The following is a 26,701-nucleotide window of genomic DNA, read 5'->3' on the forward strand; positions in this document are numbered from 1 at the left end:
TTTGGTTTTTCATGCATTAAAAATATCAAAGCACTTTTTTAAAAATGTTAAAATATGCTTCAGCTCTTATGTAGCCATTTTATTTTGGTGACAGTTGCGCATCTTGCTTTATTTGTGTTAGTAACTCCCAGTGCAAAAAAAGTCTTCCTTATGTGATGTGCTTCCTGTTGCTTGGATCCATCCACCTTATCTGTCTTCCTTTTCATCTTTTGTTTTTTGGGGGTTCATTATAACTGAATACCTCCGGTTATGTATCCTTAAATATCTAAGTGATGTCTGGTGAGCAGGACTTTGTCTAACGTGGGTGCCTGTTGTAGGCTTCAATCTGTACAGACCTAGACGCTAAGAATCAGGCAACCCAAACGACTGCACAGTTGGGTTAGATAATGCATGATCTTATTTTCAACCAGTGTAACTAAGCAGATTTGTTTTGTTCAGAGTGTGTGTGTATTTTTATTTTTTTATTTTATTTTTTTTCAAGCAGGGTGGATTCTCTGCTGTCTTTTTTGTTTACTAAAACCAGTTAAGTACTGCATTCTAAAGCAGGACTAGTAGAGGGATGGTACTTTTCTTTTGGACATGGATATGAGGAGGTTTTTACTCAGACTTGAGAGACTAATGTCAGTTACTGACACTATTTGATAAAAAAAAATAAAACATGGTATTTCACTGGTTGTATCATTTGAAATTTAATCAGAATTCTTTTCAAGAAATCTTCCTGTCATCACAAACAATAAGAATTTGAGCAATCTAAACAGCTCACATAACAAGAATTCAATAAGCTTTCCATACTCTTCATTTGTGTAGATATTATTGATAATACATTTCAAAATATCTTTCATATCAATTTTTGTAGGACACATGATCAATGTTTTCATGGCTATGAACAACCTTCACCAGTAGAGACTTGCAGCATCACAATATATCACCACAGAGACACTAGGGCTATAGAAAGCCACCCCCTGCTATGCACTAATGATTTAAACAGTGTTGAAGGCACTGATTCATTTTCTCACAGTGAGGATTAAAGGAAGTAACAGTTGTTGATCTAGGAACCTTCCCTTTGTGCTGTTTGCACAAATAATAAAAATTTCTCCTTACACTGCTGGTAATCTCCCTTTGTTTTATCTGTGGTTATGAGGCTAGTGGCTTTTCAGTGCCAGAACATGGTCATATTATACAGAAATCACCATAAGCTACTTGTTGCTCATTTAAATGTATACAGTAATATGAGAAATTGGGTTCCCTTCTTATAAACAGTAAAATACCTTAATCTTTCCTGAGAAAGTCCCTAAGAAACTGCAAAGGAGATTGAGGGGGGAAAAGTGTATGGAATTAATCGCATTACATACTAATGAAACAAAAATACCTCCCCATTACATGTTTTGGTCATCAAGCTTTTGGTGTATTTAAACATGTATTCAGATCACCTCTAGGGCAGCTGTGTAAACTGATTATTATTGTATAGACTAGCTTTGAAGTGTAACCGCTGTGGTCAAAAAGAGGGAAGACAGTGCGATATTATATGAGTTTGATATGATTGTATTACGCATGACGATGTTCCTGTTCAATGTTCCTTACAGACTTTTCTGTAACTGTTTAATAAAGTATTTGAGATCACTGTGATTGTCTTGAGTGCTTTTTAGAAAGTTCATCAGCATTGAATGGCTTCATGAGCATGTTTTTCAAGTATGACACAATCCACACCTTTTTTGAAGTGAAATACAGCAGCATCAGGTTGCATAATAGACCTTTGAACGTTTTTTATTTATTATTATAACCATTTGCATTTGTTGCTCATAATTTACAAATTCCTTATTATTACTTTCCACACTGCAAAAATATGTTAAAAACTTAATAAGGGATATAGTATCAAGGTGCAATTTACACACCGGCTCATTCCTTAGTTTTGTGTGCATATGTACTTGCATGCTCAAATACAAAGCATATATGAACACACCTAATTTTAGAGACAACGTGAAGACTGAATAGGAGGTGTTGGTCAGGACAGCTTACGGACACTGATGTCTTCACAATGTAAACGTTGCTTTAGCCTCTCCGCTACAGGCAAAAACAGCAACTCCCAGCATGCTTCCTGGACTTGTCTGACTCCATCATTAGAAGGCCACTGGAAAGCTCCCCTGTCTGTAAGAACAGAAGGCACAGAGATTAAACTCAAACTTTGAGAGTGATTTAGAATGCATCTGTCCCTAAATCTGATTATGAGTCTATATGTACCTGTGAAGAGGTTTAAGATCTCTAGCAGCTCTTGACTGTGTTGCAGCTCTCCATCTAAAGAGCAGTTCCACAGAGTCTGACACACCACTGAAGCTAGATGCCAGTCCTGAGGCCCAAAGTCACGCAGACAGTCTATTAACCTGGATAAGGGATAGAGAAGAGGTATAATGAATATAGAAACTAGGAAATGGAAGGGTGTTTGTCATATCAGGAGTAGAGAAGATCAGAGAAATTAATCTGAACATCAAGTTTCAATGGCTCTGTTTCAACTGGTATTACCGCCTGATCCAATCACATGTGGTCAGCATTAAATACAGGTGTAAATGGGATCCAAAACCTCTCAATCAATCAAACAACTTTTGGAGGCATTTGCATGTGACCACATCACATTTGTAGTGTAAACGCGCTGCCCACTTCACTAAAACGGTTTTAAACTTTGCTGGTTATGTGCAGCTTTAATCTGAATGAAACATTTGGAAAAGCCTTTACGGAACCTACGATATGTCTGATATTAGCGAAACAATTTGAAGTTATTTGAAGCCTGCACACCCGAAGTACAGTTAAAGGTTAAGTATGTAACTTCTTCTATGTTCCAGCTTAAAACGCTGAGACAACTATAAGTAAGCCATTTTAAGGTTAATTTTCTAAAAAACTTTAAACACTATGGCTGTTTCTCAGTGTGCATTCGTTTGTGTTCTTATGTTCTCATGGACTCATTTGACGTCATCATTCACTGCCTAAATTCAATTCAAGATCGCAATAATGCATAAAATTACCTGGATGCGTTTTCGATCAGGCCGAATATGGAGGATGCATTAGATGGTGACTTGTGGGCAAGAACTTGGTACTACGGTAGCAGATGAAGAACATTTATCATTGTTTTCCCTAAAAAGTTAACCGCTGTAAGCTTGCAAAAGTCTGACGGCTTGTGAGAGTCATTATACTCTATTAAATGATGCCCAAAAAAACAACAAATTTTGACAAAGTAATTAACACATGGAAGAAACGAGTGTTAACAGACTTTTTACTAGTCCTGCAAAACCGCACTGGTGTGATGATAATGCGGTCATTGGTGTGATAATGTCAGTATGTCTCTCACTGGCTTCAAATGTGCTGTGACGGTTAATTGCGCAACAGGAAGATCACAGTACATCCCAAAGCTTGCTATAGATGCATTCTACTTCTTCCTGTCCTTCCGAGTTCATTCTTCCAAGGTGGCTTGGCAAGACTGGTACCTCTGTGAGCTATAAAAATTCCTTTTTGTTTTGAGTGGCCCATTCAGCTCAACACAACAACATTGGCTCAACCAATGGCTTGGTTGCTATCTGTTCGATAAACAGCAGAGCAACAGCATGCCAACATTTTCAGTTTTTTTTAACATGCAGTAACACATTAGATTTACATGTTAATACAAGGTATAAACAGCGATCTGACTTGGCTGACCACTTGTGATCGGCTGGAGTTTGAAATAATAATAAAAGAGGTGACTCAAATAAATCACTGGGTAGAGGAGCATCTCAGTACTTAGCACACATTAATAAGTCAAAACCATACTGAAGAGAGGTAAGTTACTTCTGTCCAGTTCCCTCGTCTCTAAGTATGGCCCTGTTTTCTGGATCTGCAGATAAGTTGGTGAGAACTCCACATGCAGAGAAACACACATCAGGGTTCTTGGAGTCCAGAAGGGTTACCACAAACTGGTGCACTGAGACACAAGCACAAACTCAGCATCTGGGGTTTTGAGACATTCTTACTAGTGAAGTGGCAGAGACAGCAAGAGATGCTTGCCGGGTATGATTCTGTCAGTGTACCAATTGAAGAATGACACACCTTTGTGCTGCATGATGAAGTGTCTCACATCTTTGATCTGAGACAGATTTCCAAACACACGTGTGGCCTCCAAAACACCATCTATACTAGAGCCCAGCAAGAGCTTTACTAACACTGTGATGACAAAGAAAGGGAAAATCAGAGAGAAGGGAAAGGGGGGAGATTACTTAAGGACAAAGACAGATGGAACATACAGGCTGATTTCACACACACTTGTCTTACACTGTGAGATGTGTTTGTGCTGGGAACGGACCACTGAGCTCTCTCCCTGGTAGAAAGACAGGTTGTTGATGGTGGCCACAACATTAATCACCAACTCTTCACTCTCCTGCACACACCTGCACTCTGAGAGACACAAAGGCAAATAGAAACACAAAAAACAGTCTGGGGTGTTTAATGCTGTAAGAATGGTTAAAATGGCACACAAAACAATGTTAAATTGCTGGTTTGTGCTTGGTATTTAATATCACTAATCAGGTATCAATTCCATCTTGAGAGGTTTCAAAACCATTCATGCGTATTTCAATCTGAGTATTTTGTTATAAATCTGAAACTAAAGTACTCAGAATTTGACAGCGAGTGTAACTTCAGTGTGATCCTCTATTTCCCGTTGAAAATGTGGTTTGCACTGTCAGTGTTTGTGCGTCATGCTGCAACTGTGTCTGCGTTTCGAAACACCTTTTGTTGTGGTGAATGCTCTAACACCGTTACACTTGATTTCTTAGTCTCTTTTTCCTTCTCAATATTTATTTTCATCAAAACAGGATGTCATTTTAATCTACCAGACAAAAGGTAGATATGTGAGAAAAGATAAATCAACCACCCATTTCCTCTTTATCTGTCCCCATCTCAGTTTTGAAAAGCAATAGCATCCTCTAACTGTCATATGTAGGGATCTTACAGTAATTCCAACCAAAGATTTAATTTCATTTTCTGACATTTTAAAAATGACATATGAAAACGTTTTCCACAGGATAAAACCTCTTTCTGTATTTCATAAAGGAAATACATAACCACCTCTTCACAATAACATGCCTGCTTCTGAAACTTTCACATTCTGAACCGAAGTTTGGATGCATCCATCACCTACAAACCACACTGCATCACAGAGCACCCCAGACATCTAAGAGGCATGCAATGATAAAAACAGGCCCTGGGAAATGACAACTTTATAATCTGGTTGTTCTCGTCATCTCTGGTTGAGAGGATGTAGTACCTTGAGTGTGTGTGCCAGTAACTGACGTGCAGAAAACAGCATGTGACTGCATGGTGCAATGCAACTTGCTTGCACATGAATGTAGCAAAGTTCAAGGAACTAATCATAGCCTGAAACTTACAGAAACATCTTAATACCACTGTGTGTTAAAAGTCACATTATTCAGCTAACACACTCAATACATATACATGCGCAGTTATGATCAAGCTAAAGCAAAGTTTTGCGTAGTTGAGCAACAGCCTTCATCTGTCTGTCCAAGTATACTAGAAAAAAAGAAGGACGTAGGCTAAAGACGTGTTAAATATATGACATTGGTCACCTCTGTCATGCTCACATGCTCTGAAACATGGAACGACATTGAAGCCAGTTATGTTCCTATTAATGTGTATACATGGATGAAGCTGATCTACAATAACATGACCTAGGTCTGTCAGTCCGTCATTGCATTTGACTTTACCTGACATTGCAATGCGACACCGCATTTTAAAAAGACAAATTATTGTTTAATTCTGACTGAAATCGAACTTTAGTATGTAAACATACTGACAGTGTTTCACAGTTTTGGTTCATACCCAGCACATCCAATAGAAGCTGTGTACACAATGCGTTGGCAGCTAGTGCTGTGCCAACCGTTGGGTGAATGGCCAGGTTGGCCAGCAGTCTGATCAGTTTGACCAAGACGTCCACTCTTTCAGGAGCGTGACATTGCTCAGGGCGTGATGGCGTTCCCTGGTAGGCCTGGAAAAGATCTAAGAGGACATCTATCCCTCCATCCTCTTCATAGACTCGCTCTCTGGCTTCAAAGCTTTTGGCGGTCAGATTTCCTAGTGTGAACAGGAGACGCACTACTAGATCCTGCACAGAAGAAAAGACAAAGTGTATGTGTGTTTAGTGCATTGAAGACAGTCCTCAATGAAATCACATAAAACTCCTGTAAATCCAGCTGTATTTGGTGATGTTTGATTTGACAGAGCATTTATATCCAACAAAAATATTTTCTACTTTCATTTAGAATGTATGAAAGAGACTGAGACTTCTCTTCCACGAGTCTAGAGGAAGTATGTCCCTATGTGAGGTACAGGGTGCATGTGGGACTGTTTATGATACCTAGTACACAGAGTGAACTGTGTTTATTCTTTATGAGATGAAGAGCACATGATCTCATTACACTCAGTGCCAGCAGGCAAGAGAAACAAGAACATCTGAACTGACTACTGAAATAAAACTAACAGAAAAACACACATGAGGTCACACACACACACACACACACACACACACACACACACACACACACACACACTGTCAGATCATTGCTCTAGTTTCACTTGAGAGCAGAAGGTGGAAGATGCACCCTATTTGCCTATACATGTGTATGTTTAACGCACAAGTCTGTGTGTACGTTGACAGTGCACATACACTGAGTAGCCACAACATTAAAACCACTGACAAGTGAGTGAATAACATTTATCTTGTTACAATGGCACCTGTCAAGGGGTAGGATATATTAGGCAGCAAGTGAACAGTCAGTTCTTGAATTTCATGTGTTGGAAGCAGGAAATATGGGTAAGCATAAGGATATGAGCGACTCTGACAAGGGCCAAATTGTGATGGCTAGATGACTGAGTCAGAGCATCTCCAAAACTTGGCCTTGTGGGGTGTTCCCAGTATGCAGTGGTTAGTACCTACCAAAAGTGGTCCAAGGAAGGATAAAGGGTGAACCGGCGACAGGGTCATGGGTGCCCAAGGCTCACTGATGCGCGTGGGGAGTGCAGGATAGCCCGTCTGGTCCGATCCCACAGAAGAGCAACTGTAGCACAAATTGCTGAAAAACTTAATGCTGGCCATGATAGAAAGGTGTCAGAATACACAATGTATCGCAGCTTGCTGCGTATGGGACTGCGTAGCCGCAGACCGGTCAGAGTGACCATGCTGACCCCTTTTTACCGCCGAAAGCACCAACAATGGGTACGTGAGCGTCAGAACTGGACAATGGAGTAATGGAAGAAGGTGGCCTAGTCTGATGGGTCATGTTTTCTTTTAGATCATGTGTACAGCGGGGTGCATGTGCATTGTTTACCTGGGGAAGAGATGGCAGCAGGATGCACTATGGGAAGAAGGCAGGCCGGCAGAGGCAGTGTGATGCTCTGGGTAATATTCTGCTGGGAAACCTTGGGTCCTGGCAATCATGTGGATGTTACTTTGACATGTACCACCTACCTAATGATTGTTCCAGGCCACATACACCCCTTCATGGCAATGGTATTCCCTGATGGCAGTGGCCTCTTTCAGCAGGATAATGCGCCCTGCCACACTGCAAAAGTTGTTCAGGAATGGTTTGAGGAACATGACAAAGAGTTCAAGGTGTTGACTTGGCCTCCAAATTCCCCAGATCTCAATCCGATTGAGCATCTATGGGATGTGCTGGACCAACAAGTCTGATCCATGGAGGCCCCACCTCACAACTTACAGGATATAAAGTATCTGCTGCTAATGTCTTGGTGCCAGATACCACAGGACACCTTCAGAGGTCTTGTGGAGTCCATGCCTCGACGGGTAAGAGCTGTTTTGGCAGCACGAGGGGGACCTACACGATATTAGGCAGGTGGTTTTAATGTTGTGGATATACTTGAGATAAACTCACCTGTTTCTTGCTGTGTTTGCCCAGCAGGTCTAAAAATAGGCTGCAGCAGCGTGGTGTCTCAGCTAGTGCATAGCAGCACTCAGTGTAGGTGGAGAGCTTGCTGGAGACCAAGCAGACACACACACAAAAAAAAAAAAAGAAGAATCTCACACATCAGATGGCACAAGCGCAACTCAGACTGGTTCCATCCGGAATGAAAATCATTTGAAATTTCATAAATTAAAATAATTATTAACATAAGTCTGACATATTTGCAATTTTTATTAGTTTAATAAAAATTGTCAATCGAGCAAAATTTGAACCCACATCCTCTCGCACCTAAAACATTATCTAAATAACCCACACTGGGTTTGATTAATTGAAGGTTTGACATTCCCCTTAACTGTCTGTCCCCTATCACTAGAACATGACAGACTGGTCCCCTCACCTGAATATTCGGGCTACATTAATGCAGATGTCAAGGTCATTACGGTGGTTCTCCAGAATCCAGCAAAGATTAGAGAAGGCCTTGTTTGACAGGAAGGAGGGCCGAGACTCAGACAGGTCAGCTATATTTCTCAAAGCTGCTGTAGCCTAGAGAGGGTCAAGAGAATTATCAACATCAAGGTTTTAGGTTTAAATCTATATTAATGTATAAGAAAGTTTATTTGGGGGGGGGGGTTTACCATTTATTCATGTTTTTACATAACTTTTTGCCTTTACTGGTTCATTGTAAATGGTCCTGTGGTGTAACAAATTAATTTTTAAAAGTACATATATTCAATTTGAAGTCTCTCAATCAATGAGGGTAAAAAACTTGTTCCATAATGCAGTTCAAAATGCTGTTTAAATTGGTTTAAGATGGATTCTATGCTGTACATGTCACCACAGGACCTGACATCTTTCCAAAAGTATTCAGTGTCAACTACCCATGACCACATGTTTGGTGAATGAACAACAGTAACTACGTTTGTGCAGCAGGTATGCTTGAGTGTGTTCAAGTTGATCTTAAAAGCCCATGCATGAAGAAATCTTTAAATGTTTGGCCACTGCCTAAAGGACAGAGATGCATAGAAGTGCTTCCCCTTTTATAATCAAGAAGTAACGGAAGGTTTTTAAAGTGCCCTCATAAATCTCGCCATCAAGAGCTCAGAACACTGATTAGGTACATGCAATGTGCCGGCTAGGGCTGCTTAGCCCATTGGGCTATACTTTCATAAAAACCCTAATTTCCGTCTGCCAAAAGGCTAATGAGTGGCACAGCTATTGACGCTTAACATGAAACCATGCGTGTGGAGTTCAGGAAGTTTATTTGGGCTGATTTGACTAATTCCTGCAAAATGTGCTTTGGGCTGGAGAAGAATAAAGGAAAATATGGACATGGAGAAATGGAAAAAGGGCATCTTCCCAGACAAGAGCAAAAACAAAGGCAGAGGAAAGGCATATTAAAAATTCACCCTTCATTTCAACCCTGTGCAACCCCACCCCAGGGAAATGCTCATATTTTGTTCCGTTTCACTCCCAGAGCAGAGTCCTAAGAAACATCCGGGTGGGGTTCAAGCATGCTGAATTCCTCCTGTTTCAAGTCTCCAAGACACATAAGAGATTTCACATGTTTGTAATGCAATCCTATTTATTCATCTATGGTGGTGGTGTGTTACACAAAGTACTATTCTAGCACATAGGGGAAGCACACACCCTATGTTATTGTGGAAAATCTGACAGGGTTTTTGAAACAAAAAGAGGGAAAGTCACACTGCAGATTATCTTAAACCACAGGAAAGAGCTGGAATCCTTTCGGACTGTCCAAGACAGCTGAATCTGATACACTGAAATGTCTGTGATTTTATTTGTTTTTGTGTATGTGTGTGATTGGGAAGAGCATTATCACCATACTGAAAACAGTGTTAGAGGTGACAATAAACCAACTTTGACCTCTGACTTCTGGTTTACTCAAAAATAAAATAATGAGAAAAGTAGCTAAGTGTGCACAACTTTACTTTTATGGTGCTTTTGCATATATTTTTTTTAAAGATAATTACATAGGCATGAGCAACCAGTTCAATTTCTCCTTTTGTGTTCCATGGACAAAATAAAGTCATATGGAGTCTGGAATGATATGAGGGGGAAGTAAATGGGTGTAAATAGTTCATTTTTGGGTGAACTATCCCGTTAGGCCTGCGTAAACCAAGCAGCCATCAAGAAGCACTCACCTGTACCAGTATATGTCCTGCAATGAGATGCTGGCCTCCTCCCTCTGACTTGTGCTTAGTTACATTAGATAAAGCTGCAGGTTTACTGTGTATCAGACTCTTAGACAGCCACAGCAGTACACAGATGAAGTCTTTAGCCAGCAGAAGCCTGGAGAGGGTACTGTTTCCTGAAAGGAGCTTCAGTGAGCCAACACAGTACAGCACAGCCTCACCTTTACTCCACACATCCTCACACTGCAGCAGAGAAAGAAGAGAGTCTGTGTGGACAGACACAGACACACACACACACACACACACAGTGGGTTAACGTTAATAGAGTTAAAGACTGATTAAAGAGTCTAAGTTATACAGTAATAAGGTCTGACCTAGGATGGAGCTGGTAAGGAACAGGGCATCGTTACTGGTGTTCTGGCTGATTTTGAAGATGAGTTTGCAGATGTTCAGCAAGTTGTTTCCACTCACGTCAAGCTTGATATACAGATATTATACAAGAGCAATATTACAGGCACTGTAACTGATTTCAGGTATTTTATCTCATAGCCTGTATCTGCCATTAGTACACAATAGATGAAGAGATAGTTTCCCCAAAACAGAAAATTCTGTGATCATTCACTCACTCTCAGGTTGCTACAAAACTTTCTTTCTTCCATGAAAAACAAAAGGAAATGCAAGGCAGACTGTTAGCCTCAGTGACCATTCACTTTCATTGCATACATTCTGCCTAAAATCTCCTTTTGTGTTCCACGGAAGACAGACATCAGAACAACATAAGGTGAGTAAATGATGAAAGAATTTTCATTTTGGGTGCACTATCCCTTTAAGAGGCTGATTTGACATTGTAAAGATCAAGAATGTCATACTATGTGTGTGTGTGTGTGTCAAGTCAAATACATTTTATTTGTATAGTGCTTTTCACAACATAGCTTTACAAAAACTTACACTGTAACAGAAAATTATGTTGAAATGTGTTTTGGTCAAAACTGACCTTATTATATTTATGTTTCAGTAGTTTGCAAGTTAATGTAATCCTGCCATGTGTAAACATGTTTGGCTCACTGTTGGACTTGAGTTTTTTTTTTTATGATTTTCTCTCTTTTCTCCCCAGTTTAGAATGCCCAATTCCCAATGCGCTCTAAGTCCTTGTGGTGGCGTAGTGAATTGTCTCAATCCGGGTGGCGGAGGACGAATCTCAGTTGCCTCCGCGTCCGAGACTGTCAATCCACGCATCTTATCACATGACTTGTTAAGCGCATTACCGCGGAGACGTAGCGCGTGTGGAGGCCCATGCTATTCTCCGTGGCATCCATGCACAACTCACCACGTGCCCCACCGAGAGAGAGAACCACACATTATAGCAATCACGAGGAGGTTACCCCATTTGACTCTACCCTCCCTAGCAACCAGGCCAATTTGGGAGACCTGGCTGGAGTCACTCAGCATGCCCTGGATTCGAACTCATGACTCCAGGGGTGGTAGTCAGCATCAATACTTGCTGAGCTACCCAGGCCCCTGGACTTGAATTATTAATGAATAGATGGGAGGATTTGGGGTGGTGGAGGGATGCTGGGGGAATCGTCGCAGCATAGATGTAAGCAGCTGTTTATGTACCCTAACTCTGGCGATGTGATTGATTGGATTAAATGAACATGACCTCCTGAAATTTATGAAACAAGTTCACAAGTTAATGTAATCCTGCCATGAGGATAGTGTAAACATGTTTGGCTCGCTGTCCCTGGAGGAGGGTTCAAGGCTCGAGACTTGACCCGAGCTCGAATACCCCCCAAAAGAAGCCAAGACCGGGCAGCAAGTCACTAGTGTCGGAGCCTCGTGAAACACAGAAAGCAATGTGTTTGGGTAGGAATATTGAGATGCTGAATGACAGTCACTATGATGGGGTGGGGGGGTGGGGGAATGTAAGCTTTCAAAGGGTGGGGGGGGGGGTCTCCGAGCCTGTGTGTGAGAGGGGCAGAAGTGCCACAGATGATAGAACAAGCAGTTGCCGCTTGCAGAGGCAGCCTCACGCTAGGGTCTGCTTGGGGGATAGGAAACTGAGAGCTACAGGATAGGCAGAGCATGAGTAGAGTGAAAATAGGTGGAAACACTGCAGAAACCATGGCGATTGTTGCCGCATGGAAATGAGCTCTCACAGAAGCTGCTGTTGTGCTGGAGGACTCCGCAACACCTGTAGCTGGAAGGTAAACCTCCCACCGCCGGGCAGGTCTGCCCATCCTGCGATCGAACGGGGGGCCCTCACTGCATGTAAATGGGAGGGCATTCACAGCGGTACGAACGGGAGGGCTTCCAGTCTAGCCGGAGGGGCCCCTCTTGCAGCATTCGAACAGGAGTTGAGCAAGGATCGTAAAAGGGGATCCCCTGTAAAACCACTTTTCTTCAAAAGATTTTTTTTCTTCACACGATTAGGTGTTGCAAGACACCTGTGAGCACGCTTGTACAAACGCTTGTTGACATGATTAAACGTAGTGTCTGCGGACAACATAAACGTAATTGTTTGATAGATTATATATATGGAACATATGTGAAGCAATGTCAGGATACATGCTTGCATGTACAACGTACAACGTCATTTAAAGTTGTGATTTGTTGGAGATCACGTGCCGTCATACGAGGTTGAATGGCGAGCTTTGCACACTTTGCTAGTTTTAACACTATTAATGACATAAACCGGTGAGATTCGATACACTCTGTTCCATAACTGTTCTAGGAGGACAATATGTCAAAGAATTCAAAATCCTCGGGCTCTGGAGACATTAAAAGACACTTATGTGCTCAAGCTGACACCCTCGAGAAGTCCCGAGCCAGGGAGCCGATTTGGTCGACTGGTGATGTATTTGGTAATACGTCAATCAATCACTGCCATGGGGATGAAATTATCTGAGGTGGTTACAAGAGTGGGGGATGTCGAGAAATGGGTCGATTATCTGGAGTCATCAGAGAGGGAATTATCTGCTAATCTGCTAGCGACCAAGGTGGATTTGGAGCATGTCTGGGAGAGGTTGGAGGACATGGAGAACCGTAGCCGGCGGAATAACGTCCAAATCGTCGGAATTCCTGAGGCCGAAGAGGGTCAGGATATGGTGAAATTCCTGGATGGGCTCTTTCTGAATCTGCTTGGCATAACAGGCCATAAGCTGGAAATCGAGCAAGCTCATAGAGTTCTGGCTCGGTGATCCGCTGAGGGAGACAGGCCCCGATCAATTCTGGCCAAATTTCTGAGATCATCCGATAAAGATCTTGTGTTACACAAGGCAAGGAGTAAAGGAAGGCTTTAGGGAAGAACCACAGCATTTTCTTGTTCCCAGACTTTGCGAATTCGATAAGAGAGAAACGTGATCAATTCAAGGAAAGCAAAAAACTCTTACATCAATGGAAGGTCGCTTTTGCACTGATATTCCCGGCCAAATTGAGAACAGATGCTAAGGATGGCTGAAAACATTCACATGCCCACAGCAAGCCATGTCCTTCATAAAGTCAATGAAGTGAGTAAGTTATTTTATGGTACTCATGTTGCAGCCGAGTGGACCGACTCACTGAACATTCACTTGACTGTTCGAGAAAACTGAGCACCATTTTTGTTTCTTTTTGTGCTGGTTCTGCTTAGCGGCTGGAGTTTGTTTTGTGGAGTAACACACCTTGAGGACAATTTTGTGGATGAATTTACACGCTCCTTGTGTTTATTCCACCTATTGGCTGGAGTTTGTTTTATAGATTATCTTTTGTTGTGTAATTCTGTCTCACAAAATTTGCATAGAAACACCGGACTTGAGCAATCCGACGGCAAGGTTGTTGCGGGGGCTCTCATAGGCGTACATGGACTGTTTGAGTTTGGAGGGATGGACGCCAGTTGGCACTGTCATGCGCACGTTTTTCTTTTTTCTGATTGTTTGGTTCTGGGGGAAGTTTTGGGTTTGACTGTTGCACTAATGTTGGAATGTGGTCTTTATAATTTTGTTTTTGACACACAATCTATTTTATCTATTTTTTAGGACAAAATGTCAAATGTTCATATGAGTGGATTGTCTCTCTCCACGTGGAATGTGAATGGGTTGGGGCACCCCATAAAAAGAAGGAAGGGTATTCCTCTTCTTAAGCGTAAGAAATATGATATAGTGTTTCTTCAAGAAACGCATCTTTCCCCGTAGGAAGCTGAACAATTTGGGAAGATATGGGGTGAACATGTTATCTTTAGTGCTGGCTCAAGTAAGACCAGGGGAGTCATTACACTGATAAGTACGCATCAACAATTCAAATGTCTCAAACAGATTAAAGATAAATTAGGAAGAGTCATTATTGTTTTAGCAGAAATTCAGGGGCAAAGTCTTATTTTGGCTAATATTTACACACCTAACGTTGATGACCAGGGCTTTTTTATAGATCTTGAAGGAGTGTTGCAAACCGCTGGCACCCCTAATGATATAATATTAGGAGGAGACTTTAATCTTTTGATGGACTCAGTCCTTGATCATAGTGAAGCAAAAGTGTGCAAGCCCCCTAGAGCAACATTGATGCTTCACAGGATAAAGTGTAAAAATCTTGGTCTTACAGATATTTGGAGACTTTTGAACCCATCTGGTAGGGACTATACATTTTTTTCATCAGTCCATAAGATTTACTCTTTATTATTTTTATTACTTTATTATTTATTATTATTTTTTTTATATCTAAGTCCCTCATTTCATCTGTTGTTGACTGCTCAATTGGAAACATTTTAGTCTCAGATCACGTCCAGGTGAGTTTAGAGGTGTTGCCACATATGGAGAAAAGGAAATCATATAGTTGGCGCTTTAATGTATCATGCTATTCAGGGCAAGACAGTCATACTTTGAGTTGGGGGACAAGGCAGGAAAATATCTGGCTAGATATATAAAACAGAGAGAGTCTTTTTCTACCATTCCCTCAGTGAAATCTGCTGGTGGTGAAAAATTTACCTCAGCCATTGATATTAATAATGCTTTTAAAGAACTCTCTCTTGATCTCTATAGTTCCACGTCTTCGTCTACTGATGAGGATATTAGAAACTTTGTGGAACCATTAGAACTTCCTAAACTGACGGCTGAGCAAAAATAATTTTCTTGATCTGAGTTAACCTTGGAGGAGCTTGGCAAGGTAATTAAGGCCTTGCCTATAGGCAAGGCTCCGGGGGCCAGATGGCTTTGCCGCTGAGTTTTTTAGATCTTATGCAACAGAATTGGGTCTACTTTTGCTAGAAGTTTATACAGAATCATTAAAGAATGGAAAGCTTCCGCCAACCATGACGCAAGCCCGGATCAGTCTGATTCTTAAAAAGGACAAAGATCCAAGTGAGTGTAAGAGTTACCGTCCAATTTCTCTGATCAAGCTAGACGTTAAAATATTGTCAAAAATTTTGGCTAACCTATTAAGTAAAGTTATGACATCTCTTATACATATAGATAAGGTGTGGGTTTATTTGGGGTCGTAGCTCTTCTGATAACATTAGGCATTTCACCAATATCATGTGGTCAGTGGCGAATGATCAGACTCTGGTCGCTGCCATCTCACTTGATGTCAAAAAGGCATTTAATATGGTAGAATGAGATTATCTTTTTAAGATTGTGGAAATGTATGGGTTTGGGAATACTTTTATTGGTTGATTAAGTTACTTTATAGACACATGGTAGCGGCGGCACAAACGAATGGATTAATTTCAGATTATTTTACTCTGGATAGGGGCATCCGGCAGGGTTGCCCTCTTTCCCCATTATTGTTCTGTCTTGCCCTGGAACCATTAGGTGTGGCGCATAAGCTTTTGCTTTACGCAGATGATATTTTATTATTCGTCCCCGACTCTACTAGATTTATGCCTTGCCTGTACAGAATTATTCATTCCTTTTCTAAGTTCACGGGATACAGAGTTAATTGGTCTAAATCCGAAGCCTTGGCTCTCACAGCATACTGCCCGGTAACGGCTTTTAAGATGGGCGCCTTCCAGTGGTCCAAACAGGGCATTAAGTATTTGGGTATTTTATTCCCAGCTAATTTGTCTGATTTAGTTAGAGTTAATTTTGACCCTTTAATAAAAAGGTTTTCGAGCGATGTGGGCAGGTGGGCTTCATTACATTTATCTATGATTGGGAAGGTTAATGTTATTAAAATTAATTGTATTCCAGAATTCAACTACCTGCTACAGTCTCTCCCTATAGATGTCCCCCTCTCTTATTTCAAGCAATTTGACAGCATAGCGAAGTCCTTCATTTGGAATGGTAAACTTCCATATTACATTTCAGTAAGTTACATAGGCCGATTGACAAAGGTGGGCTAATTATGAATTAATAAATCCCCTTTCTGCTGGTCAGAGTGGATTGTGAGGGAGGTTAATACAGTCTGTGACCTACATGAGAGTGGAGTGTTGAGATCCTTTGAAATTTGGTTCAACATATTGGGATTCCCAGATCTCAGTTCTTTAGGTATTTACAGCTGCACCATCTGCTCTGTACTATTTTTGGGAGTAGCATACATCCCCCTAAAGCGCCAGATACTCTGGGAGTGGTGATTACTGCTTTTGGAAAAGGTCATGAGGCATCGGTGTTTTACTCCCTGCTAATTCAGTGTCTGGGAGACGGAGCTTTAACTTCAATCAAGAGATTATGGGAGACAGATTTAAACTTGGTATTGAAGGAGGGAGTGTGGGCTAGGATTCTAAAAACCGTCAAGTCTGCATCTAGAGATGCAAGGGTGATTTTACACAGATTCTACTGGACCCCCTTTAGATTGTATAGGCTTGGTCTTAACCCTGTGATGCCCACTGTTTTAATATTACAACATCAATTTTAGCTCTACTAAAATAAACCTGCAAAAAAGTTTTTTTTCTCTCTAAGACCACATTTACACAACTAATAGGTCCTATTGTTAAGCCTTGCAATGCTAATGCTCAACTGGCCATGAACTTACAAAACCTGCAAACTTGCCTTGAAGCACATCATCTTGTTTTACTGGACTGGATATATCAACATTCAAGTAAGTAAAATGTCTAAAATATTTTTTTCTGTGATTAGTAATATGTTTAGATCATGCAGATATTAAGGTACTGTTGAATGCTTTGATCATATTAGATTTTGAGCTTGTTATGTCAATGTTGTAATTTTACAACACTGGGTGAAAGGGGTAGCAAAATTTGCCTGTGCACCTTGCACATTACATGGATGTATTGTACTTCTCACCTGTTCCATGTGAAAAAAAATACTAACAGAAACATACTATTTTTGATCATTCACAAGTTTAAAATGTCTTCTTTGTTACCATTTTGAGTTTCAGTCTAAATTAAATGATTATTAAATGATAAGTTCAAGTTGAATTAAAGAATAAATTATTTCTTTGAGAATTTGAAAGTATTTGTGTAGCAATATTTGAAACTATCTGTATCTTATCATTTATAAAATATACTTAACTGGTCCTGTTTTCTTTTCTGGGCTTTGCTTGTTTGCCCAAATATCTGCTTGCTTCATGAGGGACAGGTGATAATGTTCTGGAATGTGGGGGGTATAAGTGCTATTAGCATGATAAGTAGAGGGCACAATAAGCTAGCCAGACAGTATTGTGTGAATTCTGTGGAATGTGTGAAATCTGTGGAATGGGTCAATTCTTTAAAACGTGTAAGTATGATTGGGATTTATTTGCATTGAGATTATGTAGCCTGGAAAATAATCAGTGATTTTTTTTTACATTTCAGAATGCCACCAGCCAGGAAAGACCATCTTATCTACAATGTGTATGATGTCATTGAATGCGTCCAAAATGGGAACAGTGACTTTGAGAAGGACTCTGATACAAGTGATGAAGAGGTATGTGGAGATGCCTGTGAACTGGAAAAGGAAAATAAAAAACCCAATTACCGCCCCTCGGATGATTATGTGGACATCATGCCAACAAAACCAAGCCATTCAAGAACACAGACCATGCCCCGTGACAGGTATCGTTGGCTGAAAAAGGATTTTATCAGTACCAACACTGATTTTTCAGGTCACGGCTATGAACAGAGCTAAACATAGTAAATGCCAAAGTTTTCATTCAGTTCATCAGGTTTTGTAAATACAAAAAAATACAAAAATACAAATACAAATGTCCAGGGTGGGAGGAGAAAAAGTCATGTTATAGTCTAGAGATGAATAGAAGTATGTAGAAGCGCTTGCTTCATAGTTATCGGAGATGCGCAGCAAGCTCAAATGCTGCGAGGAGGTGAGACACGTTTGCGGAAAGCTGTATATAGCTGTAGCATGTTCTGAGCGGATGCTGCTGTGGCAGCAAGCTCACGCTAAAATGTCTGCACTGATTTGGAAAGATGTTTGTAATTAGAGCAGCGGTCCTTTGAAAGGAAGTTCGTTTGTTGCATGATTGCCCCTATAATAATAATTCCTTACAATTATATAGCGCTTTTCTAGGCACTCAAAGCACTTTACATAGTATTGGGGGAATCTCCTCAACCACCACCAGTGTGCAGCATCCACCTGGATGATGCAACGGCAGCCACAGTGCGCCAGAACACCCACCACACACTAGCTATTGGTGGAGAGAAGAGTAGAGTGATGTAGCCAATTCATGGATGGAAATCCTTAGGGGGCCATGATAGGGCCAATGGGGGGGAATCTTGCCAGGAAACCAGGGTTACACCCCTACTCTTTACAAGAAGTGCTCTGGGATTTTTAATGACCACAGAGAGTCAGGACCTCGGTTTAACGTCTCATCCGAAAGACGGTGCTTTTTTACAGCATAGTGTTCCCATCACTATACTGGAGCATTAGGACCCACACAGGCCGCAGGGTGATCACCCCCTGCTGGCCTCCCTAATATCACTTCCAGCAGCAACCTTAGTTTTCCCCAGGAGGTCTCCCATCCAGGTACTGGCCAGGCTCAACCCTGCTTAGCTTTAGTGTGCAACCAGGCAAGAGCTGCAGGGTGATATGGTTGCTGGCTATGTTCCAAATGGAATCACACTCCGAAGGGCACTCTGAAGGGAGGACAATCATGATAGTCATTTTGGAAGATAACTTCAAACAGAATTTCTGATAATAAAGGTTTAAAAGTGAGTTCTGAATTTTCCTCCAAATATCTTATGGTTGATGGTAAAGTCTTCGAAGGGAATAGGGCATGGGAACGATCACTGAAATGAACACACCCTAAATGAGCTGCACTGCGAGGAAATCAAGCTGACAGGAATCACCTGTGCAGGAGAACTGGATTGAAACACTGGAGTGCTTTGGAATAATGTTTGAATTAAATTGTTAATCTTTTAATTCCCTTGCGGTAAATTAAAGTTGTCATAGAGCTCAAGTGGCATGAAGCCGGTGCAGCGCCCATCGCGGAGGCATCCTCGCGCTATCGGGACAGCTCTGGGTGGAAAAATAGGATGAGAGGACCTGTGTGCAGCCACAGGGGGCTTTACGACAGGTTTACAGCGAAGCAGTGGTCTGTGCAGAGGCAGCCTCGAAGCCAGGTCAGCCTCTATGAGGAAACATGAGAATAAAAGAAAGACGGTGAAAAACAATGGTTAAATTGGCAGCCAGCGTTGCCACACAATATAAATAGTGGCTGCTGCGGCAGCTCGGTGAATAACGTAACGATTGCGATGGAAGAGCTTATCTGATGAGGTCAAATGCTTCGCACAGAGTAGTGTCATCCAAAACTGTCAGATGGATCTGTCGTGGGTAAATGGGCGGAGCCGAATGCTGGAGGAATCGTCAAAGCAGGGATGTAAGCAGCTGTTTATACACGCTTACTCTGACAATGTGATTGGTCGGATTAAATGAACATGCTCCTCCCGAACTTTGTTATGAAACTCTACGTGTCAGTGGGAATTTCATACACTAATACTTACTGCAGTTTGGCCACTGAGTGAAACAAATGTACTCCTTGTATTTTACTAATTGAGACCTTTCTAACAATATATAACACATGGCTATCTCATCTTGTATATGGTTTAACCAACTCTGAATATAATTGTTTTTAATTAGCAAATTATGAGAAAAAAAAAAAACAATACTAATTTGTCAGCAAACTAAAAAGCATTATTTAAGAATTGGTAGGACCAGCTGTATGCAGTGTAAAGTCCAGATTCTAAGCTTTAAAATGACACCTATTCTGTTTAGATCAAAGAAGTGGTTATTTATGTATTCCATAATTATTATTATTTATTTTTTTATTCTGTAGGGAGTGCCCCCCACTCACCTGTTATAAGCTCAGTTCAGTGAAACCTTTATATATATTTTTTAAATATGTTCAAAGAAGAAGTACAAAACCTGTCAAAATTACTAAAAATTAAGTTGACAAAAAGATCTAATGCAATATCTTGGGATAATATATGCAATATGAGACATTTATTAACAATCCTAGTGGGCTGGTCTTTTTTGACAGGAAACAAAAAAGGTGTTAGCACAACCAAACACAACACAAGGGTTAAAGTCCTCATTTGTACAGATTAAATAAATAACGTGATTGAAATCATGCCTTAAAAAAATACTGTCTTTATGCCCCCAGTGAGCAAGCCAAAGGCGACTGTGGCAAGGAAAACAGAACTCCATAAGATGTTAGTTTATGGAGAAAAGTACCCTTGGGAGAAACCATGTACAGCAGTTGGAGCCAGTTCCACTCTGGCCATATGTGTGTGTGTGTGTGTGTGTGTGTGTGTGTGTGGGCAGGTTTAAGTGGTTTACGAGGACTTTTTTTTAGGTTACAAACTGGTAATTACAAGGGTATTATGCTATAAATGTAAGCACAGCGTAGTTCTAGTGGGAAGACTAGCAGTTGTACATCATCGCACCATTAGCTAGGTAACTCCTAGCCAATCACATGTAAGCCATTGCTTTATAAGTCTGCTCATAATCTATCACATTGCTGTTTCAGTGTGCTAACACGGCAACCTCCACCACCCCACCACCACCAGATAAGTCCCGTCCTGCATGGGGGTAGGCTCCTCGCCCCTGCCTCCTATCTCCGGCAGGATATGGCGGTTCCGAGTACAACTTCTTCGGACCGCCAGACGGGACTTACGCCAAAGAGAGACATTACATTTCTGTTTTATATTCATCAAATAATTATCATCTTAAATTTCACCCAAGTCTGCGAGTCTTCCTGATAGAAATGTGGTTTATGAGGACATTTCTAGTGTCCCCATAATTTAAATCGCTTAAAAAACATACTAAACGATGTTTTATTGAAAATGTAAAAATGCAGAAAGTTTTTTGTGAGGGTTAGGTTTAGGGGTAGGGTTAGGGTTAGGGGATAGAATCTATAGTTTGTACAGTATAAATATCATTATGTCTATGGAGAGTCCTCATAATGATAGCTGCACCAACATGTGTGTGTGTGTGTGTGTGTGTACTTACTGCTAGAATGAGTTTGGCTAGAGTTAGGTTGAGTCGGTCTGATCCCACATCTATAAGTCTGAAGAGCGTTCTAAGAATGGTGGACCTCTTTTTGCACTGCCTTCCCAGCATGCCTCTCTCTGCCAGGGCATCATGGAGACCAGTGCATGCACTACACAGATGTCCCACAATCTCTTCTGACACACCATCACCTATAAGGATTGTTTTTGTAAGAGAGAGAACCAGCATGTTCCAGTTAACAATGACTTAGAATGCAGTACACAAAACTGGTAACAGTGTCAATGTCTCACACAGTATTAATTGCAGCACTGCCACCTTTCAAACTATTCCTGTGAAGGACACTGCAAGAAGAGTAATCTGTGAGGTACACAATGCCTTTCATTCAGCTGAACTAATGTGTACAAAGATTAGGCTTACTGACAATTCACTGACATTTGGCCCACGTCAACACTGAGTTAACATGGCCCTTAATTCCCCCACTGTATGGTATGCACCATTAGTGTGTGTATAATAGCTCTTTACAGTCTTTTTTATTTGTATCAGTTCTGAGCACAACAGCATTATATATTACTGAGTGATGTATAACAAAATGTAAGATCTAAATTAAATTAACAGGCTAAATTAGTTTATACAGCATCAATAGCTCTGACATCTCCTGGGATCAATAAAGCAATCAATAAAGCTAATAAAATCGAAACACTTTTTTAAAGATTCCCTTTAATTCAGGCTAGCTGTTATGTTGCTTTCAGAAAACAAAGAATTATCAATGTCTACATGTTTTTTGGCAATTGTGTGCACTGGTAATGCCTTTTGCCTTTGACGATTGTGTGCTCCCACTGTAGTTTATAACTTACCTTTAGGGGATAAGGCTGAGGCTGCTTTTTCAAAAGCTAATTTTGCTAAGACAAATGTTGTTCCTTAGTTCTGTTTCCAAGATGGCAAACATATTCTCCCCAACGGCACCCCCTGATGACGCCATGGAGAATATGAATGGAATTTTATGCATAAACCAAGAGGCTGTTGGCACAATAAATATTTGATATTTATCTTTCAAATAAGTTTCTATTGAATTTTGAAAGTGCTTAAATATTTACTGCTATTAGATTGCATTTAACAGTACTTTTCCCCTGGCATGCTGACTTTAAAAGCTCTATACCGTGCCAAGCTCAACACAGCTCTGTTTTTCATTCCTCTGCATTCAGATCTTGTGTTTTCTTTCTGGCTGCAGTTTTGCTTGCACTTTGGGGCACATTCAAGTGCTGAAAAGCAGTTCCTTTGTAAGAACATTAACAAGCACAATCCAATAAACCCAAAATTTGGGAATATCTTTCAAAGTCTAAATTTAGTATTAGCAAAAATAAGAGATCGTTCATTAAGAATTTTTCGGACCATCAAGAAAATCTACTTGGTTTGATGTGCTAGTTTAGCTGTTTAGTGTTGGTCTGATGATATCAAAACAGAATGTCACCCTTTGCTCTTTGGGTGTAGGGATCATCAGATCATTTCTGGTGAGAACTCATTCATAAGTGTACTTTTATCATCACCTGGTACAAAGGACTCAAATTCCTGAAGGACAGGATGAACCTTAGTGTTCCAGAACAGAGATTCATCCATGTTATCATCTCCTTTGCCATGGCCAAGCTTAGCTTCTACAGAAGAAAGACATGGAGTAGGTGATTGACAGTTAGATAGACAGATAAATAGATATACAGGAAGATGTACTTTACTGATACTGGAAGGGAATTCAGATAGTTTTAATTCTTAAACCATATGTATGCAAATACAGGATGATCAACATAGCATGAAAAGGTCAGAGCTTTGCACCCACACATCTTTCTATAGTATCTGTTCTGTAAAAATGCCTCTGTGAGCATTTGGCCTCTGTGAGCATTTGCATTGTGGACGAGCTGCAGGAAGCAGTGGGTTGTGAAAACAGCAGATCAAACTTTCAGCTGGTATCTGGATACAGAAGGCTTGAGAATCTGCTATAGCAAAAGTGGTTTGGGTTTCCTATCCGATCAGATGTTTATGGCCACTGGTTTTACAAGATTGTAAGAGCTTTGCTTGTTTATCACAGGTTTGACCTGAAGTCGGTAAGCAGTATCATGTTTAGATATATACACAGTATAGATATTGCAAAGAAATTAGAATAAATGAGATGAACCTAGTTAATTTATGCATGCAAATATATCAAACCTGGTTTTGATCCTTTTTTACTGGATACATCAGTTCTGGCTGACTGTGGTATCCTAATAATCACAAACACATACAAACAGCACATTCACAATAAACAGAAAGCATGTATTAAATCATTGTGTTTGGAACACTGCCTAGGTGACCCTTGGTGGTGTTGCAAAATAACAATTTAATATAATCTGACAATCTTTTAAAAATGTTGCTGAAATAAATACAAATTATGTACTAACAAAAATACGTTCAAAAATGTATATAACACATTAGTAGTTTGTTCACCGTGTATGGTTCAATCAATGACTTTACAATTCTCTTATTTTCATGGCAGCCACAAGAGGTCACTGTTGGGATGCACCATTTACATGACCAATTTTTTGATTATCTCTTTTGCTTTACTGAGAATTGTGTGTAAATCAGTTATTTATGAAACATAAATAATTTTCATAATGTGCTTGTATAAATGTTTACATATAAAAATGTGCGTGCATGTGAGGGCTACTGCAACATACAGGAAACCACAGGTTCATTTGCTTGCCTCAGAGATTGTTATGCACGGTCATGGTGAATTTTATCTCAGAGATCAAGAAATGGGGTGAGTGGTGGTGTAGTGGTCTAAAGCACTGAACTGGTAAGTGGAAGGTTGTTGGTTCAATCCCCACAGCCACCACAATTGTGTCCTTGAGCAAGGCACTTAACTCCAGGTTGCTCCAGGGGGATTGTCCCTGTAATCAGGGCACTGTAAGTCGCTTTGGATAAAAGCGTCAGCCAAATGCATAAATGTAAATGTAGATCTGTTAACACAGCTTTCACATATGCCACCATGTCCTTTTAAAACTTTACTCTCTTAGTCCGTGCTATAATTGGTAGCCGATTAAATTATGTCCGAGACGCATGTTGTAAAGCATAACATATAAAACCTAATTTTTATAATACAATATAATATAATAATTCATTGTTACTGTATATGTTGCATATTTGTGGCATTGATCGTGTTTGGGCTTTGGACTGTCTCAATAATGCTTCTTTGTTGATGGGATGCCTTGGCCAAGACGTGATCTCATCATGTGAATCTCAAATGAGACTGCACTGGTGGTCAAAAGACCAGCTTGCCAGCCAGCCACAAACGGCCTGCATAATCTAATATTGCTCCATTAGTAACTATAACAAGGAGATGGGCATATGGAGATGGAGAGGGAGGGAGAGAGAGAGAGAGAGAGAGAGAGAGAGAGAGAGAGAGAGAGGACTTGATGCTTGCTTGATTTCAGCTTACTATTAAAATTCCAGAGTATCTGTAAATGCATCCAAACTGGAAGCGTTGTGATTTGCATGAGTGGGCATTCTGGGTAATGTATTAATGAGAGCTCTTGGAACTGAACAAATGATCCGTTCTATGCGGTCTTACTGATGGATTATACAATTCTGTCACATATCCTAGAAGAATATTTTTGTCTGAGCACAGCTCACAAAAGAGGATTCCAATTATCAAACTAGAGTTTAAAAACATTGCTTACGAAAAAACTAATGCTTTAGAGATCATTCTCCGATCAGTTAACAATAAACTAGTTTACTCTTTCTGAACGGCGTGTCCTGTGAGTTGACAGCATATAAAAATGTTTTATTGCTGTTCTTGGTCACAGAGTATAAATCAATCCAGTAATGGAGTTTAATGGTGCATTGACACCAAAGGTTGCTTTTATGATGCCCAAAGGGACAGACATCTGATGAGGGTCCCTGTCATAAACATATGCTGCCTAAAATCTACAGAAGACTCAAACCTCTAAATGTATTTTAAAAAGAATATTCATGTGCCTTGGAAGCAAACAAAAGTGACTCTTATGCTCAAAATCATACCTGTGTTTGATAAGTGTGTGCAGGTCAGTTTCAGAGGATGCTTTTGTTTTATTTTCTCTGCCATCAGCACAGTGTGGTCTTACTTTGTCCTCTGGTTGGTCCACCCCCACCCTTGCCTCTTGAGACATATCTGAAGCTTTATGTTGCAGGACAACTTAAAAGCGTAAAGACACACAACAACACACACTTACTTAAGCTAAACAATCAATTATTAGAAAAACTGATTTACAGATATAGCCAACACATGACTCAAGAAAATGTATTGCATTAAAAACAGTATATGTAACATAGACAACCTGTTTTGGATTTGAATGAATATAGGGCAAAGACAGAACAATTGTATTTAGTGCAACCTTTTGTAGAGTCTAGTGCTGTCCTTCAGTGTGTCAGTGAACGTTTCAAATTATTTTATTACAGAGTAACTCAGTAGAGCTGAGCAAGTAATCAATCCTGCAAACTACTCACAGGACAAACATCTTTTGTTTTCTCAACACAAACACACATCCACAAACATACTCGAGGCAATTATATAAACTGATTTATATCTGATTTTTTGGAAGAGTCTATTCATTTTGGTTTTGCTGTGAAACACTTAACAGCTATCAGCCTGTCTCTTCAAAAAACATTGAGACAGGCCACCATTAAGTTTCCAGTCTGCCTCAGAGGTGTGTGGAGAGAAGTTAAAGGGAAATTTCACCCATCATTTTTTCACCTTCTGCCATCCCAGATGTGTGACTTTTAGAAGAATAATTCAGTAGGTCCTCACAATGAAAGTGAATGGTGGCCAGACCTTTGTAAAAATAGCAAAAATCACATAAAGAAAAAGTAAAACATAAAAGTAGGGGTCACATGACACCATGCGAGATTTGGACATGTGAACGCCAAGCTCTGTGCACTTTGCTAGTTTTAACACTATTAATGACATAAACCGGTGAGATTCGATACACTCTGTTCCATAACTGTTCTAGGAGGACAATATCTCAAAGAATTCAAAATCTCTGGCTCGAGACATTAAAAGACACTTACGTGCTCAAGCTGATACCCCTGAGAAGGCCCCAAGCCCGGGAGTCGATTTGGGAAATTCGGCACGAAATGTTGAACATGTTGGCAATGCTGACGAAGGTCGTTGCTGACTTGGAGGATCATGCTGTAATACGTCGATCGATCACTGTCATGGAGACAAAGT

At 40.4% G+C, this 26,701-nt stretch overlaps 1 protein-coding gene across 4 annotated transcripts in view; it reads right to left on the reverse strand.

Annotated features, from left to right (window-relative positions):
- Positions 1–448: 448 nt before the first annotated feature.
- The window catches only part of armc2 (armadillo repeat containing 2), a 34,082-nt gene continuing 7,829 nt past the window's right edge, over positions 449–26,701 (reverse strand). For 3 of the 4 annotated variants that reach the window (XM_051645707.1, XM_051645708.1, XM_051645710.1), the window contains 14 exons: positions 25,516–25,669; positions 23,668–23,720; positions 23,016–23,120; positions 21,472–21,662; positions 10,483–10,585; positions 10,118–10,374; positions 8,353–8,498; positions 7,926–8,025; positions 5,857–6,139; positions 4,291–4,413; positions 4,069–4,182; positions 3,811–3,943; positions 2,239–2,378; positions 449–2,145 (listed from right to left, as the gene is read on the reverse strand). In XM_051645707.1, coding sequence (XP_051501667.1) covers positions 2,003–2,145; positions 2,239–2,378; positions 3,811–3,943; positions 4,069–4,182; positions 4,291–4,413; positions 5,857–6,139; positions 7,926–8,025; positions 8,353–8,498; positions 10,118–10,374; positions 10,483–10,585; positions 21,472–21,662; positions 23,016–23,120; positions 23,668–23,720; positions 25,516–25,669 — 2,045 coding nt within the window. In that variant the 3' untranslated portion in view covers positions 449–2,002. Of the gene's footprint in view, positions 2,146–2,238; positions 2,379–3,792; positions 3,944–4,068; positions 4,183–4,290; positions 4,414–5,856; positions 6,140–7,925; positions 8,026–8,352; positions 8,499–10,117; positions 10,375–10,482; positions 10,586–21,471; positions 21,663–23,015; positions 23,121–23,667; positions 23,721–25,515; positions 25,670–26,701 lie in introns of those variants that run through there. The other variant, XM_051645709.1, reaches the window with a different exon arrangement.

Source organism: Myxocyprinus asiaticus, chromosome 19 (assembly GCF_019703515.2).
Source record: "Myxocyprinus asiaticus isolate MX2 ecotype Aquarium Trade chromosome 19, UBuf_Myxa_2, whole genome shotgun sequence".
Taxonomy (NCBI): Eukaryota; Metazoa; Chordata; class Actinopteri; order Cypriniformes; family Catostomidae; genus Myxocyprinus; species Myxocyprinus asiaticus.